The 21,258-nt window shown below is 41.1% G+C and overlaps 1 protein-coding gene across 5 annotated transcripts in view; it reads right to left on the minus strand.

Moving 5' to 3' along the window:
* The window catches only part of gramd1bb (GRAM domain containing 1Bb), a 109,051-nt gene that overhangs the window by 54,775 nt on the left and 33,018 nt on the right, over nt 1-21,258 (minus strand). Inside the window, exons 2-5 of one of the 5 annotated variants that reach the window (XM_069711647.1) lie at nt 19,568-19,788; nt 18,473-19,283; nt 9,667-9,756; nt 6,495-6,521 (exon numbers count right to left, since the gene is read on the minus strand). In XM_069711647.1, coding sequence (XP_069567748.1) covers nt 6,495-6,521; nt 9,667-9,756; nt 18,473-18,882 — 527 coding nt within the window. In that variant the 5' untranslated portion in view covers nt 18,883-19,283; nt 19,568-19,788. Of the gene's footprint in view, nt 1-2,839; nt 3,049-6,494; nt 6,522-7,652; nt 7,722-9,666; nt 9,757-18,472; nt 19,284-19,567; nt 19,789-21,258 lie in introns of those variants that run through there. The other 4 variants (XM_069711810.1, XM_069711728.1, XM_069712053.1 and 1 more) reach the window with 4 other exon arrangements.

Below are 21,258 nucleotides of genomic sequence, written 5' to 3' on the forward strand. Positions count from 1 at the left end.
TATCCATGGGGGTAGAAGTGCTTGTTTGCAGAAATAAATGAATTAAATGTTGCGTGCTGGGGCAGAGATATAGACATTTAGCGTGATCAGCGGGACCGATTCGCTGATGAACATATGTGATTTACACCGTGATTCATTGGAGCCCCTGTGATTAGTCAGCAGTGAAAACCTGCTGAATGCAAACGCTCGGCCCACTTGGGTATGTTCTGCAAACCTGACACCTGGATGTACAGAGTGGCTGGTTCGAGCTGCTCTACCTGTCTCCTCATCCTTGCCCACATACAGTGATTTAAGTGGCTCAATTTACGACTTTGAGATGCGCAATAGACTGAATGAAGTCCAACTTCATTATCTAACAGACCTCAAATTCACCCCCAAAACCAACGCTCCACTAACTACACTGTATATTAGCTGACCAAATGACAGATAGACTGGTCTCAGCTCCAACTGTGGACAGACACAGATGGACCTGTCTCTTAAACTCATCGATGAAAGACCAGGAAAGGTCTATACTTAGTTTTATTCCATTAAATGGCATATGTGCATGGCATAACTCCTTGTGTAACTCTACAGTGAGGCAGATGTCCACCCAGCAGGAACACAAAGCCTTTCACAAAAGCGGTAAGTGGGTGTGCCAGTGACAGACAGATTGTCGACAGACAGGGGTACTTAATGAGTCACCTTCAACGTGCGACATCAACAGCTGGCTCAAAACAGAGGGCGTGATATAACAAGTACTACGCAGGTCCAGATTGGGAAAGAAAAAAAAAAGAAAGAAAGAAAATAAATAAAAATAAAAACAATTGGTCTTAAAAATAGCTGAATGTTTTTTTTTTTTTTGGGGGGGGGGGGGTTTGATCTAAATTGGATAGCTGTAAAGGAACACTTCTGAAACAATTTCAATCAATCCAGCCAAAAACTGGAGTCTGCAGATGAAGAACCATATGTCCTGTGTTCAGGTTTATTTCTAAATTTCATTATCTACAGCAGTTGTTCATGAAGTAGAAGCTTCATGGCCCAGCAGGGGATGCTGCAGGTTTTATTATTTTAATTTTTTTGGCCCCTTCTAGATAATCTTTAATCCCTTAGAAACACTACATTAATTTAGTTTAACGACAATTGATATTTCATTTTCAAATATGTCAAACTGGAAGATATAATTAAACTTTGTTGGCAAAATTTTCATTTAAATGTGCATACCTACATTTTTACCCATGAAACTTACATTTCAAACTGAAAATCTACACAATGAATACAACTACTTATACATATATGTTAGTGGCCCGCATCAATTTGATACAAGTTTTGGCCAAATTTGAATTAATCTTTTATTGTAGTGTGACGCAGGGAAACTGCAATAGCCTTGATGAATGGTGAGCACATTTCAAGAACATCAGCACACTCACTGAAAGCAGCCAGCATTCTGGTCGCATGGTATCAGTAGCATGACAAGTATTGCATTAACCCCTCTCCTCCACATCTGTCTTCGTAGCCTATTAATTCACTACTAACTAACCATTAACTTTGCAGCCATTTTCTTTTTTCAATTTAGTTGAAGTTAAAATTAATAATTTCTTCGATTGCAGAGGAATAAAACCTACAACATTTGGTGGATTTAATTAACTGCAATAGTAAAAAAATGCAATCTTACTTTATGAATGGATGAGGAGCAGCAGCACTTTTTGAAAGTACGAAAGAAATCTGACACTTTACTTAGCAATTGCTTCTTTCCATTAAAGCAAATGAGGAAGTTTTTCATCGTCTTACAGCTGAAATAATGAATCAGAGTGTGCTTGAGCTGCTAGCTCTTCTTTCGATCCGTAATAACATTGGTGATTCATGTAGGAGCTTAGAGATAGGGCAACCTAAAGCAGTCCCAGGACTGCCCTGTATCCCCGTCGACAGGCACAGTAACTAATCAAATTGCCCTTGATGGACCTGGGGAGCAGAGATCACAGCGGAGATTTAGAGGCCAGCTGGAAAATCCCCGGTGCACAAATGTGTATGTGCATGTGTGTACTGTAGTGGCACACTGTGATTTACTCTGCCACACCCGTGCATTCATCAGTTTGAGGTAAATGAATGTGTTCATTAATCACTTTGACACATTTTCCCAATTAAATGAATTGCTAAAGAAAAAAAAGGGCGACAAAAAGTTCTTCTCATCACATTTTTAACACAAGCCCCACCCTAACTAGAACAAAAACAGTCACAGTGATAGTACACTATGAATGTAATTATGTATTAAACATTTAAGTTTATATTAACCTTCAGTTGCAAGAGGTTTGTCTGCATCTCTGAATGCTAAAGCAACTTAAAAAAAAAAAAGATTGACATTTTGTTCTCAGAGATAGAGCAGATGCTTTTTTAAGGAAACGTCAAACAGGAAAGGGTACAGCTGTGAAACAATACCTGGGACATCTAGATCATGTGATTTGGTCAGTGGAAGCTACATTATCACTTGATTTGTTAGATAATTACAGGATGAGTATCACAGGGCCTGACGACCAGTTTTGGATACAGTGGGTAGTGTGTGAAAACGACCAGATCATATTAGATACAGTAGCATACGTCAGGTTGACATATGATTTTTAACTGTAAGAACATCTTTGGAACACATCTTGCATTTCATATCTTCCATAAACTTTAAATTTACAAATTCTATTGTACTAATTCTACAAACTGTATTTTTGTGATAAAGTCCAGGTTATAAAAGTCACATTAAGTTTCATATTCATTTCATGCACCAGTTCGGGTATTCATGCCAGCTAATATTCTGTTTGGCTACAGGATAATAATGTGCCGCAACTAAAGACAGGTGAAAGAAATCAGACCTGACCTTATGTTTGTGCATGGTGAACAGGCAGACACCATCCTGGCCTCTCTCCTGGCTCTCATGGCCCCTCCTCAGTCACTGCCTCGCTGTTTCGTTGTCAAATTGTCACTTGTCCAGCATGCTTTGTCATCATCGGCAAGCCTCGCAATCCCCCTTGTCCTGATCTCTTACTCAGCACATCCAATATCAGTCAGAGGAGAAATCATGTCTCAGTTGCAAGCAGAGGTGATGCAGACGAACACTTGTTCAGCCAAAACGCTGGTAGAGAAGCCGCAGGATGTCCAGGCTGACTGGACGCCGCTGATCGACACTAAAGCAGTCGTTTCCTTGTCCACAATTCCAGTGACTGTTAAATCACTACTACGTATACAAGAAACACAGTGAGTTTCAGTTTTCTATCCAGGTGACTTGGACTCGCTTCCTATCGTATCACCTCACATCTGCTTTGCTGAGCCAGGGATGAGCAGTTGTACGAGGGAGGATGGATCAAGGATGTGAGCGCTCTGATTGGCTGGCTGGCAATGGTGTGTGTGTGGGAAGGTCCCTTTGGTAGGCTCCGTGCGAGCGGCTACGCTCAACGAGGGTGGTCCTTCACCGCGTCTCCTCCACTCCCTGCTTCATCAGCCTCCCTCCCTCCCCCTGCTCTGCTCTCCTTCACTTCCTCCGTCTCTCCTCCTCCTCCGTCTTCCAGTCTGCTGTCTACAAGCTGCGTGCGTGCAATCGCCGTCCTCAGCCGCTGCATCACAGCATCTTTCTGAGGCGGCACATCATTGATGCAGTGGCTGCATGCACACAAATACAAACACACATGAATATGGAGACGGGATGGCAGCTACGTCATGAATTCATCGCAGCTGGCGGATGTAACGACCCCGTCAAAGTCAATGACCCACAAAAATATCCACTTAGTTCATTCTCATCATCGTTTGAATGCACTGATACCATCTTGTTTACAGTCGAGCTGCATCTAGTGCCCTGCAGGAATCATTAGGGACGACTGGCCAGAGGATTCAGATATCACATTGAAATACAGCAGTGATGGAGCTCAGGACTGGGCTTTCATGCATATTAATTATATTTTTGTCAACACAAGCTGAATAATTCATGATAAGAAAATTCATAGAAATATTTTAGCAAATTTTAAAATATATTTTTTACAATGAAAAGCATCACAATATTTTATTCTGGGCCTGGTTTGGGTGAATTAACGTGACTCTACTGACTTATCCTTTCCTTGTTTGAAAGTAATCCAGAACCAGAAATCAATAACTCCTCTATTTTCTGAGTATCATTGGATCGCTGCTTTTCTGAGGCACCAGCACAAAGTAAAGAGTAAGATCAGATTATGCTGACCTCCATCACTGGAAGCTAACGTCTCAAACTACAGACCATGATCGATCATCCAGCAATTGAGAAGGCAAATGAGCAGGTGCCAATGTTAGAACAAAGACAGGAAGAACCAAGCAGGACGGTTCAGGAGAATCTCAGCAACAGAACTGTTACTATATTTAACTCTGCAGCCACTTACTGTCTGTTTTCAGACACAGCATACATCACAACTTCCTTCTGCCTTGTGGACATGAAGACAACTCAGTCAAACTCCACTTTCAAACAAGCAAACCACAGAGCTTCCAATTGCACTTGCATCCTGCTCACTTTATCCACCCACTGGGCTTTTGGCATGCATTATTTACAGTTGCTCTTGTACAGTAAGCAAGCATTGATCTTGCGCAGTGTGTGTGTGACTCAAGACTAAGGAAATAGCTGCAGTGGGGTTACAACGGCTACAGAAACTAAACAATGTATAAGAAATGCCTTTGGATTGAAGCAAGACGGATGATTTAACATTATCTGGTTGTAGGTGAAAAATTATAATATATTCATATTTTCTCACTAATATAGACAGCAGATTTATTATCAAATTAGTAAAACAACCATTAGCAAACAGTATATTTTGCACCTCATTTTTCATGGGTGGCTAATTAACTAATCTTTAAAAACCTTAAAAAACACGCGTTCTATTATTGAAGCTTAAACACCATCAGTATTCAATTCATTGTGTTTTTCACTTAATATTTACACTCCTCTAACCTGATGACACCTCTGTTGGCCTTGTTTGTACTACCCGCTGCAAAATTATGCAGATTATGAAGGAGCTGCTGCAGCAATCGGTGGTCTTTCTCGCTATGAAAAGTACCAAGAGGACTTCCAAGTGCTGAGGGGTCACCAGTGTGAACTCTATTCACACAAACAGATGTTTACATTTAAAAGGGTCAAAAAGAATGTAGGTGGTGACATCACATTCAACACTTCCAACAAAAAGAAGCATCACCTAGTCTAATGATTGATTTTCAGCCAAATCTGACCCTCAAGATTAAAAAACAGTCTCGCTGTTAGTCGGAAGGGTTTTTCCAAACTCTTCATACAACTGTGCTACCTGTTCATCTGTGAAATATCTTTTCTGACGTTCTGACTTGCTGCAGTGTGAATTAAAAAAAAAATAAAATCCCATCAATTCCCCTCAAAAGGAACAACTACAGGCTTGACAGACAATGGACTAAATACTGGAGTACAGAGACTCCTAGTGGTTTAAACACAGCCTGGCCTGCTAGTCACTCAACTCGCATGACTGACCACTCAAAATATACCCCAACAGACACACACATAGCAGAGCGCACGCACACAAATACACCAAAATAACAGTGTCCATTCAGCTCAGAAAAATGTGCAGGACAAACAACGCTTCTCCTGGCGGGTTGCTGCAAGCATGTCGCACACAAATACACACACAACAAAGAGCAGAGAGCCTTCATGGTTATGGCAACACAGCAAACTGTCAATTTCTGTTTTCACATAAAGTAAAAACATGCAAACCTTTATGTCCATATCATTATGGAAATCCAGTTCCAATACAAAAGCTCTAATTCTTTATTCATTGCTATTATGAATTCTATAGTACCAGCCACAATAGAGGGAGGGTTAGCAGACACAAACCATTTATATGCAGATTATGCAACATGGACTGAAAGGCGATATGTAGGAGAATTATGTATGAACTGGAATACTAAACCAATGCATTGTAAACTTCTCCTCCACCAAGTTCATCAAGGAGAACCAGCTTATTCATATAACTCCTTGTTCCAACATTTCTCACAAAGTTCCTCAGACTTAGAACGTCATTGCTCATCACACTCACCTTTCCAGCGTATGCCGTTTTGCTTCAGGGCTGGCCCAGTGTCTCCTGTGACACTCTGAAAAATAAAGTGTCTCTGCCCACAGTGTGTCTCTGCCCACAGTGTACAGTGACAACCTGCCACCGGCTGGCTTGCTAAAAACCCAAAATCTCCACAATGGTGTCCAACTCACAAAGCCCTGTTTGTGTCTGATGTTGTTTGCCCAATAAAAGCAAACAATGGCATTCCATGGCTTGCAACTGTATTCAGCACTGGCCTCTCCAAATATAAAGCGCATTCAGACACCTTGGTCGGCGGACAAAGCCGTGAATCTGTGTCACATGTGGGGTGGGCGGACCGGGGCAAGTGGGGTGACAGCAAGGCCAGTCCCACTGTACCCTAAACTGTATGCATAAGCTCACTACAGCATGCAAAGCCCGCCCACTCCTCTGAGTAAATGAAGAGAAGTCAGACAGTAGACCTACCTGATTTTGTCCGCTGCACTGTCAGACCTGCACAAAAGAGAGGAGGAGAGAGAATTCAGTCATGGTAATCCATCCACTGCTTGTATACAGACTGTTAATAATTGGTTGATAACATATTGTATCATATCAAGCAGTTAATCATCATCTTCTGAACAACCCGTCATCCATAACTCATCCTATAAAGCCTCCATTACTGGTGTATCAAGAGTTAATGTATGGTGTATAACATCATACAATATAGATGTAATTATAACAACTTTAAACTGTTTTAAGTCCAGCATTACATTAATCAAACATGCATGAGCAGCAGATAAAATCTTTACAATGCACAGTAAGGTTTTGTTCATTTGTATGATTATAATTTTTTTACATCTGAAAAGTTATCTTAGGGTGTGTTCATCAATTGGTTCATTAACTGTTCATAATCTTGTTATAGGTGCTAAATAGGAGGACTAATAACACAATTATCAATAAACATTGAACAATTTCCTTTTATCTGCTTACAACTGCACTGTTGTGTTTCCATGTTAATATATCTAATGTACCACTACTACTCGGTAAGTAAAGAGGGGTAAAAAAAAAAAAAAAAAAAAAAGTGTTTAATGTGCCTTTAATAGACAATTTAGTGTGAAATAAAAGCAGTATCACTGCAGATATACAAGTATTCTCTCTCCACTATGAACTGACCCAGGGACGGCATGTCTCTCAGTGTACAATCCTGATTCACAACCCACAATCATGTGCTGCGTCATCCTCACCAATGAGTCATATTACACTCAGCAAAGTCACAGTGATTTTACATAACTATCTGCAGTCAGAGTGGAGGAGTTGAACTTAGCAGAAGCATCAGATGCATAAACATGAAAATGACAGGAAATGAGCAAACTTGTCTCCGTGTCACCATCCGAATTTCACCAGCTTCTCTTCCAAAGCCTCCGCGGACGCCCTGATGATGTGTCAGAGGCGGCTAAAATCCCAGCTAATGGCACATATTCACTTCACCAGAAAATGCAGCTGCACACAGCACACCGAGTAAAACTGCAGCACAGACTCGACAGACCGATGCGGTGAGAGCAAGGCACGGAGACGGCGACACGGGTGGAGTTTGGGGAAAAGGCGGCAGTGCAGCCCTGCGGGCAGAGATGCAGCTGTTTTTACCTGCAGAGGAGACATGACATTCCGTGCCCTCTAAAGCCGGCTACAGAACGCTGTTCTCCCTGCAGCTGCTGCAGACGCCCCTCACTAGCTATCACCAGCACAGCAAAGAGAAGAGCAGCGAAAAATCCCATAGGTTTGACAGGCACTTCTCCTAATTCGAGTGAGTGGAGACACCGAGCGAGGAGAGTGTGCGGGAGGGAGAGCCCGAGAGAGAAACATGGAGAGGAGTGCAGGATAGGGAGAAAGAGTGGAGGTGTAGTGTTCAGCTCTGGCAGACAGAGCTGAAAGCAAAAACAGCTAAGTGGGTGGTTATTATGAGGCTAGACGAAGAGGATTCCTACAAATGTTCTGTTCAGAGTTTTCTACTTGAACATTCCTGAACTATTTCTGGATAAAAATCACTTTTGTATTATAATAAAAAACCAGCAGCAGCTCCTCTGTGCAGCCCGTATCTAATTATTATTTGAGCAATCACTGGCTTGGATTCTATTTTCAGAGCCACTATTTTACAGATGCTACATAAGCTAATTTAGCACCATCAAAAGCATAAAATGACCCAGAGAAGAAGACGAAACCTCAGCACGTACTTTCTCACCCTGTGGTTTTGTTAGAAGGCTGTAGCTTTCTGATGTGACTTTAAACGCCCCGGCTGGATCGACAGACCAATACATTGTTAAGTAAAATATCTTTGCCAAGCTTAAATGTGTCAAATTTGGCTGAGATTTGGTGTGCAGGACATCCTTAGTGTGTTTTGTTGTGATCCAACACAGCCACCTGTTATATTTTTCTTTAGTCAAAACCATTTGTACAGTATGTGTTTATCTCAGAAACACCTGAGACTTTCATGTCAGCTATTAAACATAAAACACACACAATATAATTAAACCACACTGGAAACTGTGCCTGTGTTTCCTGTTTTCTGAAAACAATGCTGCAGCACAAGCAAAAGGACACACACTTACATACTGCCAGCTCGAAAAACTTTGGTACTGCAGGTAGTTTTTACTTTTCGGACACATGCTGATCTCGTGGTAAGTAAGAGCTCACCGAGTTTTACTCTGGCCCTGCTGCTTTACTTCACGGTTAATATCTGCGATAAAAAAACCAATTGCATATCACATCCCAGGCCACCAGGCACACACACATGATTAAAAATACACACAGCTACACACCAGGTTCAGGTACTGATTTAATGTCTCGGCCTGGCAGCGGTGCTGTTGTGACAATTTGCAGCACCTCCCAAGGGGATGAAGAGGTAATGATACTGTCCGGCTGTCTCTCGAGTTAGACTGAGAGACTAATCACTGTACGGGTACTGACACGAGGCCACTTTTAGATGACTACTGGGTAGAAAAGAAGACACCAGATAAAGGGGCTGGTTACATTAACAAACATAGGTTTGTGCAGCTGTCCGTCTCTAAAAAAAAACAAAAACCTCTCTGTCCTGTTGTAGTCCTCATTAATGTCACATCAGAAACAGTATCAGTGTGCTATTCACTAGTTTGTCGGTGATTCAAATTCTCCATTTAATCCATTTTCACAGAATCCCTTCCAGGGTGAATAACATTTTTCTGAAGGCTGTAATTTGCATTTTTATGAAAACTAATTTTGCAGCACAACAATCCCCTTAAAGTAACAGTGACTACATATGAGAAGACAAACTGCCCTCTAGTGGAGAACGCATGCAAGAAGTGGACATACTCTGTGATCAGAAATCTTTATTTTTCTTCCTCTTTGGATGAATTTATACATGATTCTAGAGATTAAATAGGCACAAAAATATCCTGTGTGTGTCCTGACTTTGACTTGAATTCACAGTATTATGATAATAAAAATACCAATAAATTAACCGTTTACAGACTGATTGTGGTAATTAATTTCTTTGTTTTGTGTTATATTTTCATCAAATCACCACTGTGATTTAGTCTGTAACTTGGAAAGTATTTTGTGTTTGTTCTCTTTTAATTGTGTAAAAAGAGATCCATACATATGAACATAAAGACATACTGCTCACCTCTCCTCTCGGATTAATGGAGTCAAGAAGCGAGTGCTGTCATCTTCATGGCTGCTCTGCAGGCTACTCTGCTGACTGCTTTGCTGGCTGCTGCAAGGCAAAGGGAAATGAAGTTGCCAATCAGTATAGCATGGTTCTAACAAACAGTAATGTGCAGGAAATACAGTTGTGTACATATGTTTTTTGTTTTAGGTAACTAAGCGATTCTTGTTGTGAATAATCTCAGAAATCTGGGTTACTTCTAGTTTATCATTGGCTAATTAAACTTGGTGTATTTACCCGTAAATATAAAATACTAAGTGAAAAACGTATATAGAGAAAAAAAACATAATATAAATAGACCCTATTCCATGAACTTTACAGTTCATTCTTGACATGACATTATCTTTGGTCCTGCTGGGCAAAACTGTCCCACTTCTCTTCTTACTGCGATTAATCTATTGCTGCAGGGCCTAAAACCAGCTGTCCGAGATCCTGCAAATTATGTGTCAATTATATATGTCAAAATATATACAGTATATATAGTGTCAACATGTTCAAATCATGACAGTCCATATAATACTAATAATCCATCTAATACTGTCCTGTACATGCACATATCCACAGACAACACTAGAGGGGGCTACATGACATTGGCTGTGGAAAAAATAGGCCTTTTCTATAATAAAGAAGAGGGTTACAAATGTGTAAATGAATGTATAGAGAGCGACATGGATGCATACAAATGCATGAAACGTTTAGCAGTCAGAAATGTTCTAAAGAGATCCATGAATATCACTGCAGTCCAAAAAAATATTGCAGAAGTTCAAGTTTAAATAACTGTTAAGAGTTACTTTTCATTTAATTGTCAAATAAGCCGAGTGGTGCACATGGATGACATCACAGAGACTTGACTGTTACTTTTTTTTTTTTTTCAGTGAATGACTTCCTATTTCAAGATTGTGTTGTTATTTCTGTCCACACTGACATTTAAGAATAAAGCCGGCCCATTGAGGAAGGTCTTCATTCATTCAAACTCCGCAGGATGCCCTTATCTATTTCTACTGCAGCAGCTTTGGGCTCTACAAGGCTGGAGGGAGCGCTGAAACGTATGAAAAATGCAAATTTTGGGAGGCCGAGATTATTTTGGTACAGTGTAGACGCACTTTGAACATACTTTCCAAAGTTAATTAGTTATCTATGTAGTCTGTATTCTATTCAGTCAAATTACAGAAGCATGTATTAAGTCTTTACATCTTATTTCTCTTAAAAGAAGTCTACTCAGTATCAACATATCTTTACTTATTTGGAGTGCAGAAAACTTGAACAGCATTGCATTACAATGTCCACTGTGCATCCCACCCCTTCAAAAAACAAAAACACCCAACAAAGACGGAAACTGCCAACTATTTACCAGCACCTTTCAGCTCAAAGAAAAGGGTTTGACACTCAGAAGATCATTTCTGAAACATCTCTTTGGTTCCGCTCCCTCTCATCTCCGTTCCTCCTCTGCTGTAGATGCAGAGTGTCTGCATGCTGGTCACTCAGAGGGAAGAAACACTGCATGTGCCGTAAAATCAGACGCGTTTCGTCCGGTTTATGCAACCGTTTGCATAGGTGCCTGCTCAATTATTCATGACTCATGCACAATTGATGCAATATGCACTATGAACATGATAGCAAAGAGACGTAACTGGATACGGTCAATCTCTACATGCTGTTTGCAACGACAACCATAGAAATAAAAAATAAATAGAAAATTATTAAATAATGCATTATTTGTACAGAACAATGCTACTTTGCACTCACAGAAGCCAGAATACATCTGAATCTAAATTGTATTTTCATATCTTCAAGCATCCCAGTATCTTAGACAAATGATCTTTAATACTTGGCAGTCATTGGTGTAAATATATTGTGGACTAAAAACTTTACTGCAGTTCAAAATGTAATAAGAAGCACTGTGATAACTTTTTAAGTGATAGATGGTGTCCTGTCACCCCCTGTGAACCATGACCTCACTATGTGAATTGTTATTATTGCACAAATACTTCGGTCTTTAATTTTTTTACCAACATAAAAGTTAAATTGCTAAACAGCTGTGCAAACCATCACCATCCTCCTTCTCCTGCTGCGTTGAGACCATTCAGACAACTGGCTGACTTATTCAAACATGTTCAAATGCTGTTTTTCCCCGACGTGGCTTCATGAGAGTTTGTGTGTGTCTGAAATATTTAAATGCTTAGACGAGGTGTAAGCAGTGAGGCCGGATGAAAAAAATACTACACCAGTTCCTCAAAATAGCTCTGCTGCTATCAGGCTGCAAAACAGCAGATTCCACTGTGTCTGCAAGCTTCCACTGTTCTCTGATGCACAATCTTTTAACACGCCAAGATAGGAACAAGACTGGAATGACCAGATTAAGATGACACAGTGACAAAGGTGACAAATTGGCAACGAACTGTAATAAGTGAGAACACTGAGGCTGGACAAACAATGTGTTACTAAAGCTCCACTTTGAGGTAGGGGAAGATTAAAATCAGAAATACTCATGATTTTATCCTTGATCACAAAAGTTTTTAGGATTGACAACAATTGAAGGGGAAAATTGAATCATGTTCTGTGTCGGTGACGGAAAGCTGAAGCTGTTTAAGAATTTTTTTTAAATTTCAAATCATCTCTGAGGCAGACAGAGACACGCAACCCTTTACATCCAATTCACTTTGGACCATTTTTTTTTATTGCAGTTATACTGCAATACTATATACTAACAGACAGCAACAGTGCAGATGTACTGCAATACGCTTAAAAACTACGCTCTCAGTTACGACTTAATAAAATATTTTTGAAATACTTACATTTTCAAATGCTTCCTTAAGGAGACCATGTTGACAATGTTCACACAGCACCCGAGCCCATCATTACAACACAAGCATCCAGTCAACTATAATAGCTCTGCCACGTTTGTATATTAACTGCACAGATACAGGTTTCAAGGCACCAAACCTGAGTGAGTACAATGTGTCAACTAGAAACAAAGTGTGCTGCACATTTTGTGTGCACATTCAGTCACAAAACAACAAATGACAGACAATGATCTTTTAAAAATGGTACTGGCAATGGGATTTGTGTTATACTATAAATATGTGTTCCCAAGTCTGCCGGAACCGTGAACTTGACTGTCTCAGCATAATAAAGTTTCAAAATTCAACAACAGAATAACAAATGGTTTCCTATTTCTTGTACAATTGCGAAAATGTCATAAGAACAGATGTTCCTTAAAAAGTTTACCCTGCTGTATTATAACTTTTCAAGAAGAAAAGGAAAATCCATGGGTCAAAAAGAAAAGAAATTCAGAGGATCAAAGTACTGGGCAGCCATGGGTGTCACTCCTGGTGAATAAATGTCCAGTGTTTTCGTGAGAGTGGACAAAACTACAACAGCTAGACACAACTTTAACTTTATTAAAAAAAAAATGTTATCCTTATGGTCCAGAAAACTTTTAACGCAACTATTAAGGTCATCATAGAATATAAAACATTGACCAAAGATTGGAAAGGGAGATGTTTTTGGTGTTTTAATTAGAGCAAGACCGATATACTTTTTTATAGTGTAGCATTTGTGCCAAAGATTTGTAATGGAGGCAGGATATTTTAGTTTATTGTCCTCCCTGACATTATGTTCAAATTGACTTCAAGACACTTTTTCTGAGCATCTGTGCATGTTGGCCCACGTATACGCCGATACTAATATATCTGTGATCAAATCAGTTGGCCAAGACATCACTCTGGCTCTAGTTTTAATGGCTTTATATCATTTCGAAAGACAGATTTTTGTTATTTATATTGTTTGGAAAGAAAATCAATTTCTGTTATTAAGGACAGCAGCATGTATTATGTTCAGGGTCAATTTGACCACAAGAAAAACAAACAATCTCAAACATTGTGAGTTTATCTGTAAAACAAAAGATCGCCATCAGAATATAAGTAAGGAACAAATTTAGTTATTTATTTACAAGAAACATATATAAAAAGTAGGGATTGTTCTATGCTTCCTTAAGTGTTATAGCTGCCAATGTGCGAGAGTTACATAGTGACCAAAATAAGTCTGAAACAATATGAACTGCACGTTATCTTTCGGACACAGTTCAGCCTTTTGTCTGCAGTGCTGTGCACGTGATGTGAAATGAGTTTGTTTGTGAGCTCCTTGCAGAAGTATTTCTTGCATTTCATAAAGGTGTTGCTGGTCGCAGAGTCACTTCTGTAGGGACAGATCTGCCACGTTTCCTGCCTGCAGCATGAACCACTGGAGGAGTTGCTTTGTGTCTCGATGTCCTTCACAACAGTTACAGCAGCTGTTGATGCTCTTGCAAGACACCATCTTTTCTTGATGTGAGGTTTCACCACTGTGTAACGAAGGTGTTCTGGTCCATTTTACAAAGGCATTGCAGGGACCCACATTCCTGATGTTGAAGGAAATAACAAAAGGTGACAGGTAGTCATCGGTCAGCTGGCTGTGATCTCGTCAGCCCCTCCTTTGATCTTGTTGTAGTCCAAGACCATTTCTGGTTTTCTGTCTTCTCTGGTGCTCAGGGCAGCATCTTTGTGCATGGGTGCTTTACAGGGAGCAGGAGGAGTTATATCCTTGGTGAATAAGTATTCCTAGTTTACTCGGGAAATCAGCAATGGACATTCCTGAAATGCTTCAGAAATCTAGTGGCAACGAAGCAATGAGCTGGGCGAGGTGTTTTGAGTGACATTCATGTTTCAGAGGGACAGAACGTCACTGTTCAAAACCAAAAAAGGCGCATCAGGTCACAAGCGCCACCAGGTGGTGTTTCTTTGACATTCAAGTTGTGCACCTGAATTTGTCTCCTCCGGTCAGACAGTCAACACCGAGCTCTACTGAGATGTTCTGAGGCGTCTGAGGGAACATATAAGGCGGAAAGGAACTGAACTGTGGCGTGATGGGACTTTGGTCCTCAAACATGACAACGCGCCTGCTTACAGCGCATTGAAAATGGGGGAGTTTCTCACATGCAAAAACACAATCGTCGTTTCCCACCAGCTCTACTCAACAGATTTAACTCTGACTCTTCTTTCTGTTCCCCAAAAATTTGCCACTAAATTTGATGTGAGCTCTCAGCTCAAGTTTGAGGTGCACGGAGAAATCGCCACATCACATTTTTAACACTTTAGCAATAGACCGGAGCTCACAAAAACATGTGTAGCTCAGGAGCTGATGCTGATCCAGCGGCAAAATTTGGAACATTTACGAACAAGGGTTTTTAGTTTTCTCCTGCTTCGAGCATAACAAAGTGATAGTTTCAGACCGGTGCAGTTGTCATTTTCCTGTCAAGCACCCTCGTAAGAAGCAAATGTCCTTGAGCCCATCTGATGGCTGTGTTGGTCTTAAAACGAAGTGTGGCCAGGTGAGTTGTTTGCTGCATTTCTGTCTTAAGGCAGCAGAAAGTGATTACGTGTTTGACCAACAAAAACCTTGTCTTAAGTCAGTGGCACATGTTTTTTTTAAGGGCACATTATTAAGAGAATGATATGTGGCTCCATAGGCAGGTGGGGGCACAAATTTGAATGCTGGTTGCACACACTGACACACAGAAGCACAAAAACATACAAAAGATTAAAAATAAAAAGATCAACATGTGAACCATTGTTGTTGTGTTCATCACTCTGCTCAATCTCAGCAGGATCAGATCCATGTCCTCTGCAGAGAAGTGTTGCCTCCTCCTACTTGGCAAGTTCGCCATTATAAAAGCAACCTGCCAAGCAGCACATTGGCTGTTGAAAGGCAATGGGAGATGACACGCTGGTTGATTTATTACTTAATATTATACCTAAAACACACCAAGGGCTATTTAAGAGATTAACTACAAAAACTTGTAAGCATGCAGCTTACTACGTGCTCAGAATATCTGGCGTTAAACTAGCAACCGTGGATTTGGACCTGCTCCAAAGGCACCAGCCGCTTTACACCGTGTGCTTAAATAATAACACATGACTGTTGTAAAGTAATAAGACTAAGCCTACAGTAGTGTGAGCGTCTGTATTTACGAGGCCACAGTTGTGGTTTGAGATTGATGCTGACATGTTTATCTGTACCATGTTTGACATCTTCATTTATTTGAAAAATATTAAATATGAAACACAAAGTATAGCTGATTGAAACTTTAGGAGTTTTTAGACAATTTTCACCTGATAATGTGCCAGGAGAAAAGTTAAGGGATCCTTTTACCCGAGTCAACCTGAAGGGGACATCAATGTCTATGTCGTGGCAATCCATCCAATATATTAGTTGTCAACGTACTTCACAAATGTTAACATCCGTGTGACACAAGAAGAAAAGTCACAGGACGACTGCAGCTATCAAGATTGACTGCCTAGTAGGCACCATGAATACATGTAACAAATTTCACGGTAATTTATCCTACAGTTGTTGAAACATTTCTGGACTGAAGCGCTGGACCATCAGACATACACACCAACGTTGGCATCCCTGCAACCACCTCACTAGTCTTGCTAAAAGCCCTTCAAATCTAAACCAAAATTAATTTGTGCTGAACAAAGTAAAAAAAAAAAAAAAAATATCCTGCATCAATGCTGGTAAAAAACTAATTTGTATGTTATGTAAAGTATCCACTATTTTTTTCATTGCAAATACGCACTTACATAGAAAGTGAGACTGCTGCTGGTAGGTACAAAGAAGGTAACAAAAACGGCATTGTATTTCCAACATCATCAGTCAGGATGCTCCTGTATGCTGATTACCTTTGTGTAAGCTGACAGGTCAACGTGCCTTGTATTCAATACCAGAGCTGATGTGCGTCCATGTAAAATGTCTCAACTAAATGATGCTAGTATGGAACAGATTTCTAGTTAATATCAAGTTGTCAAAAGTTCAATGCTCCTGAAATAAAACTGATGAGTAAACACAAGGCAGAAGATGTGGGCAGCAGTGCTGACGCAATAGAAAATATCTTTGTGTGAGAACACTGCAGCAGAACACTCTGTTCTAACTTTACAACCTGCTTGTTCTGCTTCAGCAACAATTAAGTAAAGATAAACATTCATAACTGGATTATTTATGTCACTCCCACACAGCTTTAAGTCCGTGGAGTTATTATATAATACACACAGCTTGCAAAATGGAGCTGAGTGAGGAGGAGGAGGAGCTATGTCATCTTAACGCCACAATGTGGTATTAAGCTGAGAAACGCTTGTCAGAGCGGTCCACGTTACACCTTGAGGGGGGGATAGAGCTTTACTCAAGATGCACTGGATAATGACGTCGCGGTTCTGCACTTGTGCCTCTGGAGAGATGGTGTCGATTCAGAGAAAGAGAACACACAGATGGACAGACGCATGAATCCCTCGTCCCCGGTGATAACTGGCCTCTTAGACTACAGCAATGACGAAAAGACAAAGAAATACAGAATTGTTCCTCATCTCGCCATAGTTTGTGAGGACACAATATTAATGTTGAAAAATAATAAAAGTCGGCCACACCTGACGTCTGATCAAACGTCCCATGACCAACTAGAGTACGGTGAAGTAACCAAAAGGTTCGCATCTGAGCAATGACTAGAACCGTGGACTGCTCCAGCAACCAAATCGGACTTACTTTCCAAAAAATGCAAATATTCACATGCTCAAAAGTCAATTTACTTCTAAAATGCATAAATGAGCCATTAGAAAAAAAAATACATATACCATGAGGGGAAATGTTTTTTTTATAACACCTGGGGCCCTTTCATATATTATCTAGAGAGGACAGAAGCATCTGGAGATACTCAAGTAGCTCTGTGATCCAAAGCATGTCGTTGTTTTTTGTCTTGAGTGTATACATTTTCTGGGGGTGTTGTTCGAGACCCTGTTTGTGCAGGTTTGTGTATGTGTATATATCTTGTTAAAAATTAATAAATATATTGTTGGAAAAAATGTTTAATGAATGCTAGAACTGAGTTTTCTTGGCTCACTCATTAGAGTATCTTTGTAATAATAACAAGTAATAATAATAATAAGACCCAATCACCGTTATTGACCCTATGACCTTGCCTCTCGCTGCACCCCCCCCTACTGAGTCTCAGGTGTCTGTACCTCACAGCTATGCATCCAAACGGAAGAAACCTATTCATTTTGTTGAGCTTCTTGACCTTCAGTTCTGCGGACAGACCAACCTTCTACGCTTTAGGTAAGTGACCCTGCAGTATCACTTTAGCCCTTTGATTTCAACATACAATATCTAGTGTGTGTATCTACACACACAATAGGAGGCAGCCCACTCGTTTGGTTGACCTGCGGTCGGAGTTCTGCACTCTGGCAACTTCACTCGTGGTGCTGCAATCAATAAATATTTGAGCAGCTGAAGTGAGTAAACAATACAGCTATCATCAGTGTAACCTAAAGCTAAGCTGTGCCTCAAAAGTTGAACGCGCATTCCCTGAACAAAACAACACCAGCATCCAACAATCAATACACAAGACTGACGCCCTCTTCAACCATCCATGTTAAACTGTTACCGGACAGTTTTTCACAGCACACATTCTGCACTTCAGATTGAAGATTTAATTTTGTGTTAAAATGTTTACAGTCATCGGGATGTTTTCTGCTGAACAAGGAACCTCAAGCTAAAGAGCGGTCTAGATGCTAAAATATCTGAAATGTCATGGCGACAACTTAACTCTGTCGAAGTTAGTGATACATCACATCAGTGCAGGTAGCCGGAGGGATGAAGCAGAATGGAGGTATTATGGAAGATGTGGGGAGAAGAGGGGAACGGAGGGAGGTGAGTAGAGAGGGCCCATACCAACCTGCTTTCACTGGCCTGCTCCTTCTTCTCTCTGACCTTCAGCCACTTCCTCAACAGGAAACGCTTGCGGCGAGGAGACGCACTGGGCGTGGAGCAGCGCGACCAGGAAGAAGGGGCGTCTTCATCGCTGGACGGCGTGATCTCAATGGAAGGCAACTGGAGGTACTCCTTGGAGCTGGAGCGAGATCTGGCCGTGAGGTGACCGCCGGTCAGCCGCCCTCTTCCGACCTCCCTCTCGCTGGGCACGTTCCTCATGCGCCGCATCTTGAAGCGCTTGCGACGGAGAGTTGGGGTTGAGGAGCTGGATTGCACAGAGCAGTCTGAAACTGCGTTGCCTCCTCCATCGGAGTATGCTGGGGCGTCTTTTGGCACACTCACCTGAAGCGAAGGTGGTCTAAGAGTGTCACTCATGACCCCTGACTAGCTCCCCAAAATGCAAACACAGCCCCACAAGCGCTTCTTTTTTGAGATCCGTAGCTACGAGAATTACTGGTTTTGCAACTCTGTCGTAAAGAGCTTTTAGCTGCAGAAAAAAAAAAAAAAAAATCTGTGCTGAAAAGATGAGGCGCAACTTATATCCTTGACAATCTTTGGTGGTTCACCCACAGTCCCTTCTGGTCTTGTTTATTTTAAAGCCCTCTCCACGTGCCAGCCACCAGGTTACAAGACCGGCTGAGAAGTCCTGAGAGCAGATATCTTAGGCCTGACCAAGTCCTTCTGCTGCTCCTCAGCTGTTGGTGGATATGTATCAGTCCAGTGGCTGACTGACAGACTGTGAAGAACAGTCTTGTGGCAGTAAACTCAGTCTCAGGCTGTGGAGAAGAGGGGGAGATTAGATAACAAAGGGGGCTTCTGTTCTGAGAGCAGCAGATGAAACATGTATAAGGCCTGTCAGGGAGTGTAATACAACTCCTTTGCTGGTCCTCCCCGGGGACTGGCAGGCCAAGTTACACACACACACACACACACACACACACACACACACACACACACACACACACACACACACACACACACACACACACACACACACACACACACACACACACACACACACACAGGCTATGCTACTGTCAAAAGCTACCAGGGCTTTTACCTTAGCTGTTGCTAATGCTAAAAAGTAAGGCACCAGCTGTCAGCCCTTGAATGTTGATGCTGATGTTGTGTGTAAAGCGGGGGAGGTTGTTGCTTGTCACTTTGTGCTCATTTGGGCGCTGCAGCAGCAGAGGAAGACACTGTTGGTCTGGCTGGTGCCTGTGCTGGAGGTTGAGGTCCGTCTTGTGCCCCAGTGTGTCGCTGTCCCCATGCGAATACTGCCTACAGGTTAGAGGGAGGTGATAGGACTGAAAGGTACAGGCAAGGCTGAGGGGGATGATGAACAAGTTAAGCAAGCAGACACACACACACACACACACACACACACACACACACACACACACACACACACACACACACACACACACACACACACACACACACACACACACACACACACACACACAGGCAGATAATAAAAAAGGCAGGACCATAATGTACAGCAACACACACAGACAAAGGCAGACACCATGACAGTCAATCACAAGAAACAGGCAGCACTTTTGATCAATGACACATTCTCGTCCTATCCACCACCATGCAGCAATCACTAATCTCTATCAATCTCTATCAATCCCTGAAACTTTTGTTCCCTAACATGGTTTTTGAAAGTTGACCTTTCAACTTTCTGCCAATGTCCACAAACAATTCAGATATAACAGACCAATATGGACCAATACCATCGTACACAGAGGATGTTTGAGTGGCAGCTAACTGCTTTATGTGCACATAACAGAAGTCAATCTTAGTAATCAGAAAACAGAAGCAACCTCTGTGACACTTTACTTGAAGGGGTTTGCGAAACGTGAACATGGAAACTTATTATCAATGTTAATGGCTGTTGTCATGATGCAGTTCCTCCAGGATTTCTCAAGAGTTTTGATTTTGTGGGGGATTTTCCCAATGATTGCGATGTCATTTGCAGAGTTTCAGGTTAGGTTTTTTGAAGTAAAGTTGTGAAACTTAGAAAAAAAAAATCACAAATTGTGGAGAAAGAAACTAGATGTTTTTTAAAGCACTACCTGATCAACAGTAATATTTAATCACTTCCTTTAATAATAACCATGCTGCACATCACAGACACATTTTAGTTCTGAATATAAATAAATAATCAGAGTTTCTGTTGAGGACATTATCTGGGGGGGAAAAAAAAAAATCACTGGAACTCTACAAAATTTCAGGCTCCTGCAAATATTGCAGATTGCTTGGATTTGCCTTAATTATTGCAATTGCAAGAAAACGCTGAGCGGTCATTCTGCTGTGGACCGAGGAAAACCTGTGATTGGCCTGGGTATGCGTCTCAGAAAAGAGTCGCCAATATGAATAGAGCTCATTCATATCAATGTGACTGAAAGACACAAACACTTAACAGGCTCTTCTTGGTAGAGCTTCAGAGAAAAGCTTAAAAGAGCAGATACAACACTTTGTGAAGACAGTTTTTGTTACTTAAAACTACAAAATTAATACTTATGAATATCAAAGGCTGCAAATAAAATTCTGGAAAAGTGTCAAGTATGGGACCTTGAAATTAAACTTGTCATAACAAAGACATCCAAAACAATGTCAACTTTAAATATAAAGTGACTGAATGACACTTAATGACAGGTGTCATGTCAAACCTCTTCAAGGAAAGTATTTCTGAGCCTCCTCACCAAATATTCGATCTTGAAAGAGGAGCCAATGCGCTGACCA

This window comes from Brachyistius frenatus, unplaced genomic scaffold (assembly GCF_029030835.1).
Source record: "Brachyistius frenatus isolate BFR_SWC_R1_liver_20210118 unplaced genomic scaffold, ASM2903083v1 Contig_1, whole genome shotgun sequence".
NCBI classification, from domain to species: Eukaryota; Metazoa; Chordata; class Actinopteri; family Embiotocidae; genus Brachyistius; species Brachyistius frenatus.